The sequence below is a fragment of the Vombatus ursinus genome, unplaced genomic scaffold, assembly GCF_900497805.2.
Source record: "Vombatus ursinus unplaced genomic scaffold, bare-nosed wombat genome assembly UNPS02014335.1, whole genome shotgun sequence".
Classification (NCBI taxonomy): domain Eukaryota; kingdom Metazoa; phylum Chordata; class Mammalia; order Diprotodontia; family Vombatidae; genus Vombatus; species Vombatus ursinus.
In genome coordinates, this window is record NW_020954113.1 from 208,551 (window position 1) to 228,308 (window position 19,758).

The window sequence follows — 19,758 nt, forward strand, 5'->3', positions numbered from 1 at the left end:
TCCCTTGAATCCCCCTTGAAGGTAATAACTTTTCCCTTCAATTTTCATAGAACATTTTATTACTCTTTAATGCACCTATCACTTGGTTTTATCTATTATGGTTTTCTATGTTTACTTCTTATCAACCTGCTAGACTGTAAGCTTCATGAGGGAAGGGGATTTTGCCTTATCTGAACCTTATATTGCATCTAGTATAATGCTCTGAACACATTTTTTAATGTTTGTTCAATGAATGAATGAATGAATTCTGGTGTGTATGTATTTTTAAAACTGACTCATTACTTTGTAGTCCTACAGCATAGTCTTTGCACAAGTAGAGATAAGAACAAATCCAGTTACTTTCTAAAAATAGAGACAACAAAGATATAACAAAGTAAGATCTATCCATCTCCTCCTTCTCATCCAAAAGACTTGCTTAAATTCAATGGTCTAATTTGAATTTCTTTTTCCAGGCACAAGTGATACTTCTTGTTATCCTTCTCATTGCAATCGCAAATTTCTTCATCGGAACTGTCATTCCCTCCAACCAGGAGAAGAATTCCAGGGGATTTTTTAATTACCAAGGTGAGTGCTGCTAAGACTTTCTGATTTTGAATGTTCCAGTTCTCTTTTAGGAGCCCTCATCATCCTATTTTGGAAACTGAGAACAAACATGAGTGAAGGTCAAGTGAAGTAAGTAGACTGCAACCACTGTGAAACCACAGTACAATGCAACCATCTACGTTTCTTTCTCCCTGAAAAAAAAAACTCAAAATATTTTACTCTATAATAGCTATAACAGCAAGCATTTAGATAGTGTTTTAAAGTTTGCAAAGCACTTTACAAATGCCTTTTTAATTTGACCCTCACAACAACCCTGAGAGGTAGGTAGCATTATTATTCCCATTTTATAGATGAGGAAATTGAGACATAGAGAAGTTAGGAGACTTGCTCAGGGTCACACAGCTAATAAGTGTTTGAAGCTGGATTTGGATTCCTGATTCTATCTCTCTATCCACTGTGCCACCTAGCTACCATAATTTATTACACTGTCCTCTAAGGTCTTGCAACCATATTAGGGCACTAATCAGGTTTCCAAGCATAAAGGAATCACAAAATCTCTAAGTTGGAGGAACTGTCTAGAAGTCATCATAGTTCAACTTCCCACTCCATGTAGGAATCTTTTTAATAACATCTCTGACGGGTCTTCCTCTGGTTTTTCCTGAAAAGCTTCCTGTGGCAAGGAGCCTATATAAAGCTGCAACCAAACGAGTCTGTTACAGTATCATCATTGGTCAAAAAGTTCATCCTTTCTCTTTCCTAACTTCCAAATCTCTTTCACCAACTCCCAACTCACACATATCCATCCAGTCTTTCCCACCTGCCCATTCTTGCTTACTCAGGAATCTCTGTGCTCACTGTATATGAACTGTGGGCTGGAGGAAGGAACATGGAGTCAGAGAACTTAGATCATAATCCCAGTTCTTCTACTTCCTACCTGGAGAATCCTGGTAAAGTTTTCCTGTTTCTACATGAATTTCATCATCTGTAATAAGGGCATTGGACTAGACGATCTCTAAGGTTCCTTCTAACCTAAGATCTCTGTTCTTATGATCCTGGGACTTCTGTTTTCTCATTTTGTTATCATTTTTTCTTTCCTTTTTTCCCCTACTTCCCCCTGCCCCATTTACAATGTGTATGTGCATAGGCACGCACATGTATGCCTATGGGTGTATGTGTGTGTGCATGTTGAGAGAGAAAGGTACCAGACCTGGAGTCAGGAGATCTGATACTTGCCCTACCTACCTCAAAGGACTGTGGTTAGGATCAAGTGAAAGGGAAAAACCATTATATAAATAAGTTGTTATTTTCTGTTTTCATACTCCCCCCCCTTTTTTTGTTTCTTGCACATCCGTTTTCCTTTCCTTATGTTTTGTTATTCTTCTTTGTGCCTTCAGGAATTTTTCTCTGATTTCTTTTCCTTTCCATTTTTATTTCTGCCTCTCCAGTTTCTTTTTTCTTTCTATTTTTCAACCTCTCCTTTTTTCTTCCCTTTTCTCCTTTACCATGCTCTATATCCTTTCATTTTAATAATGAACTCAACTCCATCCGTATTTAGGACAATTTGTGTACATATATATGTTAGTGATCATAATAAGATCATTTCTATAGTTCTTGGAGATTTTCAAATAATTTTTCGCACAAAAATTCTATGAAGTTCCAGTATTATTATACCTATTTTGTGGATGAGGAAACCAAGGTACAGAAAGGATAAATGACTTGCCCATAGTGACAAAGTTAGTTGAGACTCAAGCTCAGCTGTTTTGACTCTAAAATCATTGCTATTTTCCACCACACAATGGCAGGTTCTTATAATCTTATTCACTCTAGGGTAGAATACAACATAAGGAAACTTAAGGATCTTGGATCCTACCCAATGGGAAATTAGTCACTGAAGTAACAAGATCTCATTAGAAGTTAGTCTTTGGCCATAAGATAGTCTCTGGTCATAGACCTCAAGGATATCATTGGAGTGAGGTTTCAGCACATTTACAAATGTGTGTGTTAGGTATGTCTGTGCATATGTAAATGTACATATGAAGAGGAGAAGTATAGTTTGGTGGCTAGAGAGCTGGGCCTTCTTAGGAAGTGCCAAATTCAAGGCCTGCCTCTGACCCATTCTGGCGATTTGACACTGAGCAAGTAATTTAAACTCTTAGTACTTCAGGCAATTATCAGATATTATAAATGATGGCACAGGTTCCATTTACTTAATTTAATGTTAATTATTTAATTTATTAAATTATTTATTGTATTTAAATAATTGGAGAAATATAAATTGTTTATAGGTAGGCAGGACCAATATAATAAAAATGACAATTTTACCTAAACTAATTTATATGTTCAATGCCATCCCAATTAAATTACCAAAAATTTATTTTACTAAATTAGAAAAAAAATAACAAAATTCATCTGAAAGAACAAAAAGTCATGAATATCAAAGGAACTAATGAAAAAAATGTAAAGGAAGGAAGTTTAGCAGTACCAGATTTTAAACTATATTATAAGGCAGTCAAAACTATCTGGTACTGGCTAAGTAATAGAAAGGTAGATCAGTTTGGACATACAATTATCAGCAACAAACAAACATAGTGATCTTGTATTTGACAAGTGTAAAGACAAGTTTTGGGGATAAGAATTCATTATTTGGTGAAAAAAAATTGGGAAAACTGAAAACAAATCTGCATTAGAAGAATGATTTTTCTCCCCAGGAGTTCCCTATACCTACAGTATGAATCTATGGGTCCAGTATTTTACACACACACACACTCACACACACACACACACACACACATACAAACCCAGAAGTAAATGTGCAGATAGAGTATATATTAAAATTTTACTATGTCCTAGGAACTGTGTAAGTGTTCTATCCCTTCCTAAAAGGCATTGTCACATGGCAGAAAAAGCCACAAATTCAGTCAGGTGTCCCGGATCCAAATCCTGGCTCTCTTAGTTACTATCTGAATGACCTTAGGAAAGACATGGCACCTCTGGGGGCCACATTCTCCTTATTTGAAAAAGAAAGACTTGGCCTGTATCATCTCTAAGGACTCCTAGTTCTAAATTGCCTGATCTTTCTTTCTGTTCCTCAGGGACAAAAAAGTTAGGAAGCTTTAACCCTGGTGAGATCTGGCATTGCTGAGGTGTCAGAGGGGGAAAGGGTATTTTCTGAGGACATGAACTGAGCAGAGTGATATGCTAAGTCGTGGTCTCATGGCAAATATGATGCTCAAGCTCATTCTATTTTGGAGCTAGGAATTAATATTAAGTCAGGCTTGTAGACACAAAAAGCTTTTAAAATTCCTTAATCTTTGAAAAGTATCCAAGTGATAAATTTACCTGTCATCTGTGTTGCAGCATCTATCTTTGCTGAAAACTTTGGACCAAGCTTCACAGAAGGAGAAGGCTTCTTCTCTGTCTTTGCCATATTTTTCCCAGCAGCTACTGGCATTCTTGCTGGAGCTAACATCTCTGGAGATTTGGAGGTAGGTTACCTTCTCTGCTTTGTAGTCCTAGGGTTGTGGGAGTAAGATACCAGATATTTAATAATGAGAACACTATATTCTATTTCAAGATAGAAATGATTGCGCAAAGTCACCCAGTTATTTTTTAAATGATCTGGGGTTTAATTGTTAATTTTCTATGCCACTTCTAATTCCTAGAATGACAAACCCTTTAGTCCTCTAGTGGGAAAGCTAAGGCATACTGAAATTTTGATGAACCTACATTAATTAGTTTATAAAGTATAAAAAAACTTGTTAAATTTTGATTTAATATTGTTTTAAAAACTTATGCACAAATCATGAGCAAAGAAAAGAAAAAGTGTTTTACTTGTAGATATCATTTTGGTATACTTAGAAAACCCCAGAGAATCAGCAAAGAATCTAATTGAAAAACTAGTAATTTCAACAAGGACACAAAATTAATCCATTAAAATTTTCATCATTTCTGTACAGTGCTAACAAAAACCAGGAAAAAAAACAATAAAAGAAATTCCATTCAAAATAACGACAAAATGTGCAAAATATCTGAAAGCTATCCTACCAACACATATAATATAAATAAGATTATAAAATTTCCTTTTGCTTTTTGGTGAGGTGATCAGGATTAAGTGACTTGCCCAGGGTCACCCAGCTAGTAAGTGTCAAGCATCTGAATCTGGATTTGAACTCAGGTCCTCCTAACTCCAAGGCCGGAGCTCTATCCACTGCATTGCCTAGTTGCCACAAAAGTTCCTTTTTCTATAGAGATAATGGTAAACTTAAACAATTGGAGAAAGATTTGCTGTTCATGGCAAGTCAAATGTCAATGAAAAATGACAATACTATGTAAATTAATGTGAAAAAGTACAAGTGAGGGGGCATAGCATGGCCAGCTTTCAAATTATATTTGATATTTGTCAAAGCACACTGGAACAGACTAGATAAGGAAGAAACAAAAATAATCAAAAATAGCCTCCCAATGATTGGTAATACAAGAACATATGGGAGAATGACTCCTTTTTCTTGACAAGAACTGCTAGAACAACTGAAAAATACTTTGGCAAAAATTCAGTTTATATCAACAGTTTATACCATATACCAAAATATGCTCAAACTGAATATGCAGCCTGAGTATAAACGGTAATACCATAAAAATGTTAGAAGGGAATGAGAACATTTACCTTACATACCTATGGTTAAGGGGAGAATTCTTTTTGTTTTTGTTTTTTAATATTTATTTATTTTTAATTTTCAACATTCACTTTTATAAGATTTTGAGTTTTAAATTTTCTTCCCCTCCTTCCCCTTACCCCTCCCCAAGATAGCCTGCAATCTCATATAGGTCACACATGTACAATCATACTAAACATATTCCCACATTAGTCATGTTGTAAAGAAGAATTAGAAGCAAAGGGAAAAACCATGAGAAAGAAAAAAATGGAAAAATAGTATGTTTCGATCTGCATTCAGACTCCATAGTTCTTTTTCTGGATGTAGATAACATTTTCCATCATGAGGCTTTTGCAGATGTCTTAGATCCTTGCATTGCTGAAAAGAGCTAATTCTATCAAAGTGGCTGTTACTGTGTACAACATTCTCCTGGTTCTGCTCACTTCACTCAGCATCAGTCCATACAAGTCTTTCCAGGTTTTTCTGAAGTCCACTTGTTCATCATTTCTTATAGCACAATAGTATTCCATTACATTCATATACCACACTTGTTCAGTCATTCCCTAATTGATGGGTATGCCCTCAATTTCCAATTCTTAGCCACCACAGAAAGAGCTGTTATAAATATTTTTATACATATGGGTCTTTTCCCCATTTTTATGATCTCTTTGGGATACAGCCCTAGAAATGCTATTGCTTGGACAAAGCGTATGCTCAATTTTATAGCCCTTTGGGTATAGTTCCAAATTGCTCTCCAAAATGGTTTGATCAATTCACAACTCCACCAACAATGCATTAATGTTCCAATTTTCCCACATCTTCTCCAACATTTATCATTTTCCTGTTTTGTCATGTTAGCTAATCTGATGGTTACGATGTGGTACCTCAGAGTTATTTTGATTTGCATTTCTCTAATCAATAGTGATTTAGAACATTTTTGTATAACTATAGGTAGCTTTAATTTCTTCATCTGAAAACTGACTGTTCATATCCTTTGACCATTTATCAATTGGAGAATGACTTGTATTCTTATAAATTTGACTTAGTTCTCTATATGTTTTAGAATTGAGGCCCTTGTCTGAGACACTGGTTGTAAAAATTCTTCCCCAGTTTTCTGCTTCCCTCCTAATCTTGGTTGCATTGGCTTTGTTTGTGCAAAAATTTTTCAATTTAATGTAATCAAAATTATCCATTTTGCATTTCATCATGTTCTTTATCTCTTGTTTGGTCATAAATTCTTCTGTTCTCCATAAATTTGACAGGTAAACTATTCCTTGTTCTCCCAGTTTGTTTCTAGTATCAGCCTTTATATCTATATCCGTACCCACTTTGACTTTATTTTGGTATATGTTATAAGATGTTGGTCTATGCCTAGTTTCTGCCATACTCTTTTCCAGTTTTCACAGCAGTTTTTGTCTAATAGTGAGTTCTTATCCCAGAAGCTAGGGTCTTTGGGTTTATCAAACAGTAGATTACTAGAATTCTTAACTATGTAAAGGATGGGAGAGATCATAATAATAATTATATAATTTTACTATATAAATTTGAAAATAAATTTGAAAATAAGTAAATTTGAAAAATTAACTACATGAATTTGCACAAATATTATCAGTGGAGGTAGAACTAGAAGGGAAATAGAATGAAAAAATATTTGATTCAAGTACCACTGATAAAAGCCTGATATCCAAAATATATAGAGATTTTAAGGAAATACATAACACCAAGAGACATTTCCCAATATTTAAGTAGCCAAAGGGAACAAGAATTGCGAATTAAAAATGACTACATAAAACCATACCCCAAATTAGTAGAAAGAGAAATTCAAATAAAGAGAAATTCAAGGTTTCACTTCACACCATGCAAATTGGCAAATAGGCAAAAGATGATGAAAACAATAAATGTTGGAGAAATGTGGGAAGATGGGCGCAGTGGTACACCATTGATGAGGATGTGAAAGGGTCCAATAATTCTGGGTGTCAATTTGTAATTACACAATGAAAATGGTTAAGTTGTCTATACTTTTTGACCCCATGATTCTACCCCAAAGAAATAAAAAACTGAAATAAAACCCCAATAGATACCAGAATATTCATAGTAGCACTCTTTGGGTTGGCAAAGAACTCTAAACAAAGTAGAGGCCCATCAGTTGTGGAATGGCTGAAAAAAAAGATGATATATGAATAAAATGGAATAATAATATGCAGTAAAAAATAACAAATACAAGGAATGAGAAAAATATGGGAAGAGTTAAATGAAGTGATTCAGAGTAAAATAAGCAGAACAAAGAGGATAATATACACAATGTAAATGAAAATATCATTGAACTTTGAGTACTTAAAGAACCAATTACAATTGAAAGACATATAATGAAATATTCCTCCCCATCCATGGCATTGCATACAGGTGGTGGACTAGTAGGGCAAAATATTACATATGTTATCTGATATGTTTATTTGTATCAGGTGGTTTTGCTTAAGTGTTTTGTCATAAAGGAGAATTCAATTGGGAGTAGGAAGTTGGGGAGGGTTGAAATGATAGTAATGTAGAGGCAGAAAGAATCAATAAAACATATTTTTCTTTAAAAAAAAAGTAATATCCCAGCATAAGCTTTTATTTACCTTCCCCTCCAACATTCTTTCTTGCAGTGATTCCTTACAGCAGTCCCAGATTTGAATTTTGAGGGAATGAATTTGTTTTTTTCCAATGAAGTTCTTCAACACTCACACTACACCCTTAGGATGCAGCATAGGGGACCTTTACCTTCTTTTGTGTCATGGATCCCTTTGGTCTGAAGCCTATGGGTTTCTCAGAATAAAATTTTTAAATGCATAAAATAAAATGTGGTGTTACAAAGGAAATCAGTTCTATTAAAATACAGTGATCAAAATTCTTAAAAAACCAAGATTTTTGTTTGTTTAAAAACCTCTGATCTTGAAGCTGCCAACAATGTGCCATGGGCCAGTGATTCTTTTGTCTGAATGTATCTCCCATGCCTGGTACAGTGCCTGGCACATGGCAACCAGTGTCTAAATAATGTCTGTTGATTGAATGCAGTAGCAGAACCATCCCACGAGACAAATCTGAATTAGGTAAAGAGCAAATATTAATAATAGTAATGGTAACAATAATTATATTTACATAGCTCTTTACAATTTTCTAAGGCCTGTCATTTATACTAATTGAATTGGTCCCTTAAAAGAATACTATGGAGGAGCCCTTATTATCTTCAGGACCAAGAGGCATGCCATGAAGACATAGGCAAAATAGTATAATAAGCTGAACTGTGGCTTTATGACAAGTGTGACCTTCACTAGGAAGTCAAGCAAATTCAAATTAATAAAGATGAGGAAAATAGGGGTCTGAGAATTTAAGTGGTCTGCCGAAGGTCATACAGCTAAGAAGAAACTGAGCTAGAATCTAAACTCAGGTTGTCTAATACCAAGTACAGTGCACTGTCCATGGTCAAAGTACTGTTAATGACTGTGGTTTTACACAATAAAAGTAATAGGAAATAATAAGGGTGTCAACTGTGAAAAGGACTGATAAGTAGGCTCCAGTTTATAGCCATTATACCTGCAAAACTCCCTTGAAGCAGGTAGCTGGTGACAGAGTGGGAATAGTCTGTGCCACACCATATATTCCCTTTACTCCAATTCAATTCAAGGAATATTTATTAGATGCTTATTATAGGCAAGGCTGGGCACTCAGATCAAAGCCCCTCCCCCCTTACAAAACAGTTCTTGTCATCAAGGAACTTTTACTCTTCTATAGAATGCAAGATATAAGGAAACAAGGAAAATAGGGAATAATTTGAAGAGAAAGAGGACACTAATGAGAGGGATGAGGAAAGGCATCCTGGCACCTAAGATGAGCTGTGAAGGAAGCTGAGGATTCTAAAAGGCATTTCAGTCATGTCAGAAAGCCTGTATAAATTGCACGGAGGCAAGAAATGGAGGTTGAGTTCAGGGTACAGTAAGTAGGACCACTTGTTGTTTAGCCAATTTTCAGTTGTTTCTAGCTCTTCATGAGCCCATTTGGGGTTTTCTTGGCCAAGATACTAGAATGGTTTGCCATTTCCTTCTCCAGATCATTTTACAGATGAGGAAACTGAGGCAAACAGCGTTAAGTGACTTGCCCAGGGTCATACAGCTCATAAGTACCTGAGGCTGGATTTAAACTCAGGAAGATAAGTATTCCTGACTTCAAGCCTGTCACTCTATCCACTGTGCCACCTAGCTGCTCTTGGCTAAGAATAGATTAAATTAGTCAGGAAAAGTAATTGGAGTCAGATTGTAAAGGCCTTTAAATGGCAGGATGAAGAATTTGATTTTGTCCTAGTGGCAATAGCAAACCACTAAAAATTTTTGAGCAAGAGAATGACACAGTCAGAAAATTATTTTGGCGCCCTAGCAGCATACATTCTATCAGGGGAGACAACATGTACCTACATAAGTACGTTCAGAACATGCAAAAAATAAATAAAATGTAATTTTTAAGGGGCATGCATTGGCAGCTGGCTAGAAGAGAGAGAAGGAAATCAGGAAAGGCTTTATGAAGGAATATACATAGACTTTAGTGTATGGAAACTCTGAAGAACAAGAAGAAGGACTCTTAGTAAGCCATCTTCAAAATTAAAGAAACTTCATAGGGATCCAAGGTGGCATGTGGCTACCGAGGACTAGCTGTATACTGATCACAAATGACAGTTTCGTCTCATGTTCCAGGGAAAAGTAGGGTCAGCCAAAGATTACAATGACCTGGCTCTGTAAAAAGTACATGCTGTTATATTCAGGCCCATCAAAATTTTCCAGGGATGTGCCCAGTGTCTTGGAGCAATGCCGATATGATTTTTATGCCAGCTTAGTTTTGCTCCTTTGTAGACCTCTTTGCCACATGTATTATGTAAGACACAGCTTCTTGTTCCAGCATGGTGAGACTTCTGCCTTTTCCCACACAAATTGAACCAGCCTAGCCATTTTTTTTCAAAACCTCACCATCATTTTGTGTCTTAGGACCATGGGGTTTAATAAAAGCCTTTGGCATGTGAAAAAAATAGTTTGGCATCTGAACAGAAAATGAAAATGTCCCCCATCCTCAGAGTGCTACTTTTGTCAATTGGTTGATTTTTCCAGAATCAAGAAAAGACAGAATAAACTCCAGATGATCTCATTTGCCTGCCTTATACCACTCTCCTTTCATCCTCCTACCTTTTCTCCCCTTCAAGGACCCACAAGACGCTATCCCCAGAGGAACAATGCTGGCCATTTTTATCACCACTATTGCCTACCTAGCGGTTGCTATTTGTGTAGGTAAGTAACAGCAATAATAGCTAAATTTCATGTGGTGCTTTGAGGTTTACCAATACACATTATCTTGATTGCTCTTCACAACAGCCTAGTAAAGTAAGTGTTATTATCATTTCCATTTTTACAATTGAGGAAAATAAGGCTTCTAGAGATTAAGTGAACTTAAGTTCCTCCCTGGTGACACAGTTATCAGAGGTCAGATTCAAGACTTCCTGCCTCCAAGTCCAACGCTGCTTCCATTACACCAGTTTATGCACCAACCCTCAAATTATTCTCAATGCTTATTTCAGTCTCCTGTCTTGCTTGGGCTGCAGAGGATAAAGCTCTCAAAATCCGCAAAATTATTGAAAGCTACTGAGTTTTTATATTGCAAAATGTTTTCCTCTCGTTATTGTAATTCTGGTATCTTAGTGTTTTGATTACAATTGCCATAGTTGAAGAGAAACAGACAGATAGCTAGACAGGTAGTAAATAAACAGGCAGGCGGAAAGATGGATAGTTATAGGTACTTATTAGTACTATTTCATATGTATATGTCTATATGTAGACATATGTGTCCATATTTTCATATATATATATATGGGGGTGGGGTGTGTGTACATACATATATGTGTGTATCTGTTTATCCATCTTATCGTCATGTACTAGAGAGCTTAATTTTGCTACTTCAGATGTTGACCCCACGACCACTAGGAGAGGCATAAAGGGATTTAGGTTGCTTTCACTACCATCATCCACTCCTGAATAGAGCCTATGTGAGGATATCTGGGAAAAGGCAGAGTAACTGGGGGTTGAGGGAATAGTGGGATTACAGGGAGGGCATGGAATTGGACCTAATGGTTCATTCTAGCATTGATTTCTTTAAAGAGGAAATCTCACTATTGCCACTTGGCTGAGAATCAGAAATTGATCCAGCCCCCACAGTGCAAAAGACCTGCTCGCATGGCTGGGAGGATTTTGTGACTCTTCCTGCTGGGGCAGCACCTGTTGTTTTTTATCCCATCACTCACTGGTAGTACTTAATGTGCAGGAGGCAGAAATTGTATTTCAAAAGCTATGATCAAGAAAATCCATTTCTTGCTTAGGAAAAAAATTAATGAGGGGGGGGATGGTTGTTGAGGACCAAAAAAAAAAAAATCACCAAAAGCTAAAGATGCTATAGAACCCTGACTGAGCAGTTCTTAGAAGAGGCCTGAATTTTATTCCTTCCCTGTTTGCTTCAAGAGAGTAGTAGGAGAATTTATGCCCCTTAGTTTGGCCTCAACAACAAAAAAAGAGATGAAACAGGTTGACTTGCATACAATCACAAATAGAAATCTTTGCACCACAAACCACATCCAGAATAAGCAGAATGAATTTTAAATTCTGCCCTTGAGTAGGTAGATGGCTAGGTGGGTGATGGAATGAGGTAGAAAGAGACCCTCAGATACTAGAGAAAAGTCATTGCTGGGGAAGCTGCCTTGTGATAGGTAGGGAAGAGGGAGATAATGGAAGAAATAGAGATAAAAGCTCCCTCAGCTGCCCATTTGGTAGCTTTCTATTTTAACCGTACTTACTAGCCAGGTACAAAACCCTGTTGCTTCTGGGCTACAAAGTGCTATTAGAGCTCTTTAAATTCAACACTCTAGGGCAAAGAGCCCATCATCCCACTCTGGTAATGTCTGCTAACAACCTTTCCTAAATAACTGTTTTAGGGATGGGGAGGCTTGCTGAATATTCAGATGTCTTCAAGCAGCTAATTGTGCAGTGGATGAGGCCTTTGGGCAAGTCACTTAACCTCTGTTTGTTTCAGTTTCCTCCACTGTGAAATGGGGGTAACAATAGCACCTGTTCATATCATAGGAGGTACTAAATAAATGCTTATTCCTGTTCCCTCCCCCTTCCAGAAAAGGCATTGCTATGGTATGGGAGAACTTCTATGACTTTTTCTTCTTTTTAAAAATAATAAAAAGCAAAAAGATGTTTGAATGTTAGTTTTTCAGGAATGGGTTTCCTTTTTAACCTATTTAGAAAAGTGAAGAATGAGGTCCTCTATCAAAGACACGGACCATGTCATAGATGTCCCAGGATCTCTGAATTGGAAGGGACTTCACAGGCCATTAGCCCAATCCATACTTGAACAAGAATTCTCTTACCACAAGACCTATGTGTCGTCATCTGGCCTTTAACTGAAGGCATCTGGGGGAGGTGTGTGGGACTCCTGAGGCAGTCTATTCCACTTTGGTAGAACTCCAAATATTACTCATATCAAGACTAAATCTACTTCTCTCAAATTTCTATCTCTTGTTCCTACTTCTACTCTTTGGAGTCAAAACCAGTATGTCCAATCCCTCTTTCACGTGGCAGCTTTTAAATATTTATTTATTTATCTATTTATTTATTTATTTTTGGTTTTTAGGCAATTGGGGTTAAGTGACTTGCCCAGGGTCACACAGCTAGTAAGTGTCAAGCATGGTCTGAGGCCGGATTTGAACTCAGGTCCTCCTGACTGCAGGGCCGGTGCTCTATCCACTGCGCCACCTAGCTGTCCCAAACAAGTACTTCTCTATACTCCCCTTTTTTTTTTTTTTTGTGAGGCAATTGGGGTTAAGTGACTTGCCCAGGGTCACACAGCTAGTAAGTGTCAAGTGTCTGAGGCCAGATTTGAACTCAGGTCCGCCTGAATCCAGGGCAGGTGCTCTATCCACTGTGCCACCTAGCTGCCCCAGCTTTTAAATATTTAAAGAAAGACATCATGTCCCCCTACTAACTCTTCACTATGCTAAACATCTCCAATTCCTTCAATGGATCCTTCAGTGGCCTGGCTTTAAAATCCTCTACCACCTGCATGTTTTCTAGCTTATCCCATGCCATTAGGAATGGCTCCAGCACCAGCCAAACTAACCCTAAATGCCACATTTTCCCATGGGTCTCTGGGGTAATATGTATTCCTTGCATTTTTCTCATGGAGGGAGGAGGAACAGTGTAGAGCAGTGGTGGACTACTCCTGGAAAATGCTTAAGGATCTAGAGCCATGGGAATGTTTCTGGACTGCTTTGCTAAAATTTCATGATTTTAGAGCATGAAAGAATCCTAGAAAATTGTCCTAATCTTCCCATTTTGCAGGAAACTGAGGCTCAGAGAGGTTAAATGAATACCTAAGGTGACAAGGGCTGCAAGTGGCAGAGCAAGGACTCTGACTCTGAACTCAATGCTCCTTTCTAATGTACCCACATGCATGGGATGGTTTTCTAACAATTAGTAGGGTTCCTAACAATTAGAAGGGTTCAACAATGGAATGAATACCACTTCAGTCATGTTGCTGCTTAAGAACAGTGACACTATAGTGTTTTTATCATTCTTAATCAAACAATTTCAAACCAGTTAGAATAAAATCCTCCATATGGTTGCCTTCTCTTCTCTAAATCTCTCCCAACCCTGAGGATGTGGCATTATTTATCTAAGAATGAGAAGTCCCCATTGGGTAAAAGAACTGAGTGAGTATCTATCTGCTGGCCAATTCCCAGAAATGAGAAATCAAAGATGCCCAGTGAATAAGGCAGGAAGAGAAGAGGTGAGACTTCTTTTTTGATGTTTATTTTCAAGAGCTCCTTTCTTTAAAAGGGTTCAAAGAATTTTACAGCTATTATTTATTATGGGGGGAGGAGAGGCAAAAAAAAAAGAAGCATAAAACATGGTCTCAGCCCTCCAGGAACATAAAATTTAGTTCAAGAAACAAGAAATTGATTCATTAAAATTAAACTAATGATGCAATACAGCAAAAGATATAAATATGAACCAAATGAGTAGCAAAGACTGAATGAATGAATGAACAAATTAATGAAAAGAATTTATGAATTGCTTCCTCTGTAATGAGCACTGTGCAAAATATCAGGAATACAAATACAAAAGTGAACTAGTCCCTGCTCTCAAACAGTTCACAATCTAAGGGGAAAGAACACATACAGGGGAGTGGAGGCCATGAAGGGATTTGGGGTCTGGAAAGTCCCACAGATGGTGAGACAATATGGCAGTCAATTGGCACACTCTTTCCAGAGTCAAAAGTAATGGATTCTAGGGATTTAGAAGAAGGGGAAGTCAGTGTTGGGCGGGAATTTTCAGGAAGGTTTCATAGAGGAAATAAGATCTGAACAGGCCTGGTCATATCCCACAAGTAGAAAAGAATGCCTCTTCAATGGACCTCAGCTGGATAGGATTTTTTAAAAAATTAATTATTCCTTTTCCTTTCCACAGGGGCCTGTGTTGTCCGGGATGCCACTGGAAATGTGAATGACACAATCATCTCTGGGATGAACTGTAATGGCTCAGCAGCCTGTGGTCTGGGCTATGATTTTTCCAGATGTTTAAACCAAAAATGTCCATATGGTCTGATGAACAACTTCCAGGTTTGAATTTTTATTTTAAAACTTTTGTTGTCCTTGGCTGATTGGACTTGAGCTGTCTTAGTTCAATGTAGCTGTTAAGATTTGTATTCAGAAACAGTCTATGATTCAAGCTTGCCTAAAAGATCTGTTCTTATCAACTCTGAGTACTAGCCATCCTAGAGTTACAAAGAATCTCTGGGTAGGCAAGTCATTTTAGATAATAGAAATTCAAACTAGAAGAAATCTTAGAGATCATCTAATCCAAGGCTTTTATTTTTTGGATGAGGAATGTCACAAAATAAGTAGAAGTGTCAGGATTTTTACTCAATTCTTCTGACTCAAAACTTAATATTTGGGAGCAGTCCTTCATCTTCAATTTCAATTCATTGATGGTGGGAAACTCCCCAGGGAATCTGGGCTCTGCTGGAGAAGACTGGGACCCCAACAGGGCTTTGGGACCAATATGACTTACCCAAAGCTTCTCTGATCTGTATTCAAAGCAGATCTCCCAGGGAAGGTCAAGAACTCAGAAGCAGTTAAGTGTGTGCCCTCAGAACCACCAATGGCCATATACTCACTCCTGGGGTTGCCTTGGGAATTCTAAGGTCAGGTGGGGAGAAGCAGACCTAGAATCTGGGGAAATGCAGACTACATAGGCTCCACAGAACAGTGACACTGAGTAGCATTTACTAAGGGAGGTGGAACTTGGTAAATTCCTTCTATTATTCTTTGTAGTAAACTACAAGGCAAGGGGGAGGGGGAGGGAATGAAGGCAGTTTATGTGTATCCTTTTCTTTTTCTTTTTTTCACTTTTTATTTTAGACAAATACTAAAACTTAAATACACAATAGAGAAAAGTAAGAGAGGCATATTATAAACTCCAATACTGAAACTTAAATACAAAAAAAAGAAAAGAAAAAAAGCATGTCATGTGCATAGCAGAACATAAGAGAGGATTCAAAATACATAGCAATAAATTTCCATTTCAAGAAATCCTACATAATCAATACTACGAATTATGTTGAGAGCCGTTCATCTTTTCTTTGCTTCCTTGTAAGTTTTCTTTTGTTGTCTGCAGTGCACTTTTGACTTTGTTCTTTTTTACCTTTCCTTTCCCCCGCCCCCAGAAGGCTACAATTATGTGTTTCCTTTCTAATAGATTTGATACAATTAGAATATATATCACATCGTAGGTTGGCTATTTCCCCATGTTATTGTCCTAAGCAAAAAAGATAAGATAGTTCACAACGTAGAGAGACTTAGAGCACACCAAAGTAAGAACTAGGCTGAATCATAACATTTTTATCTAAACACTTTAATACAAATTCACAGACATTGTTTACTTGCCTTCATATTTTAAAAAGTGCTTCACCCAATGTCACCAAACATTTAAGATTTGAAATTATTTGCCAAATGCCTACTTATAAAGTCCACTACATACAATACAGAACATAAAGCAAGTAATTAAAAAGTCAGTCCCTTTAGGAGTTTATAGTCTAAGATATCCCATAATGACAGTGAAATTAAGGATGCACAAGATTATTAAAATATATAAATTGAATTGTTTGCATCCAAACAATAGAATTTAAGCTCATTAATGTGGTAGTAAGAGAATCAGAAATAAAGGGAATTGGATAATGGGACAGATGATCCCATCACCACTACTTCTTTTTTTTTTTTAGTGAAATGGAGGAGAACAGTCAAGTTCTATGATTTATTTCATTGATATGGGAAACTCTCAGTGTGGAAACTCCCTCCACCAATGCCATAAGTCTTCAACTTAGAAAGAATCATAGATTTCAAGCTCCAAGGGACCTCAGAGGTCATCCAATTTAGTTCACTAATTGAAAGATAAGAACAATGATGATCAGAGAAGTTGTGTGACACTATTACATAGTTACTAAGAGTCAGGGAAAGAATTTGAACCAAATTCTACTAAATTCTAAATTCAACCCTCTGTCCAATGTGCCAGCTAACTTTTAATCTTAGAGAGTGCCTGGAGGCATGGATAGTGACTTTCCCAATGGTCGCAAAAACCAGGTCTTTCTCACTCCAAATCTGCTTCTTTACTATCTGCTAAGCCACATTTCCTCTCTTCTAATTAAAGAAGGCTTCAGGGATTGAGGGGGAAAGGCATGGTGTTTTAAGGAGTGGAAAACATTCTGAGGATCGTAGCTTTGGAAAAGCCTGTGAGATGACAGACTAGAATAAGAAGGAATGTCTGAGAGTTGTCACAGGCATAGGCAAAAGGGGTTAGAAACATAAATAATTATCCCAAGTGGCTGGCTGAAGGAGAATTTCTTATCAGTCAACTCTTAATGAATCTATTATCTATTAAAATTGTCCAATAAGAAAAAACAAATTAGCTCGAACAAAGGTATTTGCTGCAAAACTGGACTTAACTGGGCAGGATCTCATCTAGCATCAAACCCAAAACCACTGTTCAATAAATACAGAGGAAATAATGAAATATTGAATAACTGAATGATGAAATAGAAAATATTCTTCCATGGGCATGAAGAAAGACTGAAATATAAACATTTTAACATTATAACTCTATTAGCAAAGCCTTATTCAAATGTCATATTTTGTTAGAATGAACTTCCTATCATCTAAGAAAACTCAATTATACCAAACAGAGGAAAGAACTAGGAAAAAAATCCTGGAAGCTTTTGAAATGAGGACAAGAAAAAAAAACTATTCAGAAGTCATTTGCCAAGAAAATGGAGTTCTAGGAAGTGCAAAGAGAAACATTTGTCTTAGGATCTGATTTTTTTTAATTGACGACATAAATCCTGTTTTTTACGTCTATTTGGTGAGCTTCCCTAGTCACCCTTCTCTTCCTGTTGATGGGAATTGAACACACACACAAATATATATAATATATGATGTTCTATAAATCTTAATGTAGTTTTAAACTAAAATATTTGCATTTTCTCACAGAGTTGTAAAGGAAAACCTATAAGCACAATTTAAATTAGTTGTTATAACCATCACTATATGTTTCATATATCTGTAGAATGAAGCACTGGAATGAAAAGTCAATAAGAAAAACTACTGGGAGGTGTGGGGAGGGAAGGACTGAACATAAAAATCTTGTACCAAATCTCATACTATAATTTAGCCAAACATTGACTCTCTCAGCTTTCAGAGGGATATCTTGCCCCACATCCATTTCTGATCTTGGCCTAGGGTCTCCCTCTACCTTCTCTCTCCTACCTTTGAGTCATTTCTCTCTCTCTCCCAGTAGCCTGAATGTATTCACTGGTCAGTCATTGGGAAAAGTTTGGATTCACTTCTGGTTCTAATTAGGTCTACACTAGGGTCCTGTTCACAACGACTTCATCAAAAAGCCCTAAAGCCTCCCTTTCTTTCCCTGTTTCCAACCTTGTGTCTCCTGTCCAATCTTATATCAAACTGTTTTCCCAGTGGAAGGTATCTTCAGTCATCCAAGATAATAGATGTACCTTTCTGATATGGTGTTGTATGGATTTTCATTCTTTTAGATTGATCTTACATTATTTATTCCAACTGTTGTTGTTTTTAGCCTGGTCTCCATATCTCAACTAGGTTAGAAGTTCAGTGGCCATCCGTGGGCCTAATTCCAATATTGATTGACATGGGAGTTTTAACCTGCTCCATTTTTCTTACCTAAGTCAGTTCAGAGGGACTCAACCATGATGCTAGACTCAATACAGATACCCTAATCAGCTCTTCCCCTACTACAGCTCAGAACTCCTGAACTCAAGCAATCTACTAACCTCAGCCTCCTCCAGTAGCAGGGATTACAGATGTCCATCACCATACCTGGTCTATTTATTCCTCTTTGGACTGGACACCCCTTTCTTTCTCTTAGGCTGTTGTCATTCCTCACTTGGTTCCTGAGATATTTAGATTTCTTTAGAATCTGCTGGTCTAGATATAGACATTTTTCTTTTCTTAAATTCATCCAAGAAAATAGTTTGATTTTTTCCTAACCCTAGGTCAGGAAAGGGTCAAATGTTCATTGAAGAGTAATAGATAGGGTAGATTTGTTATCTTGAATGACTGAAACTGGAAAAACCAATTTGATTGGAGATTGGACAAAGGACACAAGGTTGAAAACAGGGAAATAAAAGGAGATTTAAGGGCTTTTTTGTTAGACTCATTAATAGTCATGTGGATGGGGCTCTAGTATAAAATGATGAACCAGAAATGAAGAAGCCAGGCTTCACCTAATGGTTAGTGAATACACTCAGGCTACTGGCACAGACAAACAAATGAGTCAAAGACAATAAAAGAACTTCTCAGGTAGGAAAGATGATAGAGGAAGACAGTAGGCCAAGATCAAAAACTGATATGGAGAAAGGCATCCTATGGAAGTTGTGCTAGTCAATGTCTAACTAGATTATGGTTATTTTAGTGCAAGACTTTTCAGTAACTCATTTCCTTGCTATTTTGTACTTTTCCCACCATTTTTTGGGGAAAAGTCCATCCATCATCTTGGCCAAATTTAAGGGAAGAAGTTTTGTCCCCTCTAGGTCAGGAAATCCCAGAGAAAAATGAATATCTCAGAAACTAGGTGAGGACTAGTGGCAGTGAAAGAGAGAAGGGACCCCCAACCCAAATAGATCAGGAGAGGGACCTTAGAAACAATTTAGTCTAATTCTCTCATTTTACATGTGTGGAAATGAGGCTTAGAGAGATTAAGAAACTTTTCCAAGGCCACATGGGTGGAAAATATCGGAACCCAGCTCCTTTGAGTCCCCAATCCAGCATTCTTTCCACAATTCTAGGCTGCCTGCATCTGGTAATCTGAGTCACCCCACCCCTTGTCCCCAAGACAGTGAGAAAAGTATAATAAGGGCAGTTTGGTGAGCAACATCCACCTGTAAGAGCTGTCCCCTTCTTCTA

At 37.2% G+C, this 19,758-nt stretch overlaps 1 protein-coding gene across 2 annotated transcripts in view; it reads left to right on the top strand.

Annotated features, from left to right (window-relative positions):
* Nucleotides 1-19,758, top strand: part of SLC12A1 (solute carrier family 12 member 1) — a 136,982-nt gene that overhangs the window by 30,277 nt on the left and 86,947 nt on the right. For both annotated transcript variants that reach the window (XM_027860925.1, XM_027860926.1), the window contains exons 7-10: nt 453-564; nt 3,901-4,028; nt 10,420-10,504; nt 14,735-14,886. In XM_027860925.1, the coding sequence (XP_027716726.1) occupies nt 453-564; nt 3,901-4,028; nt 10,420-10,504; nt 14,735-14,886 (477 nt within the window). The remainder of the gene's footprint in view (nt 1-452; nt 565-3,900; nt 4,029-10,419; nt 10,505-14,734; nt 14,887-19,758) is intronic.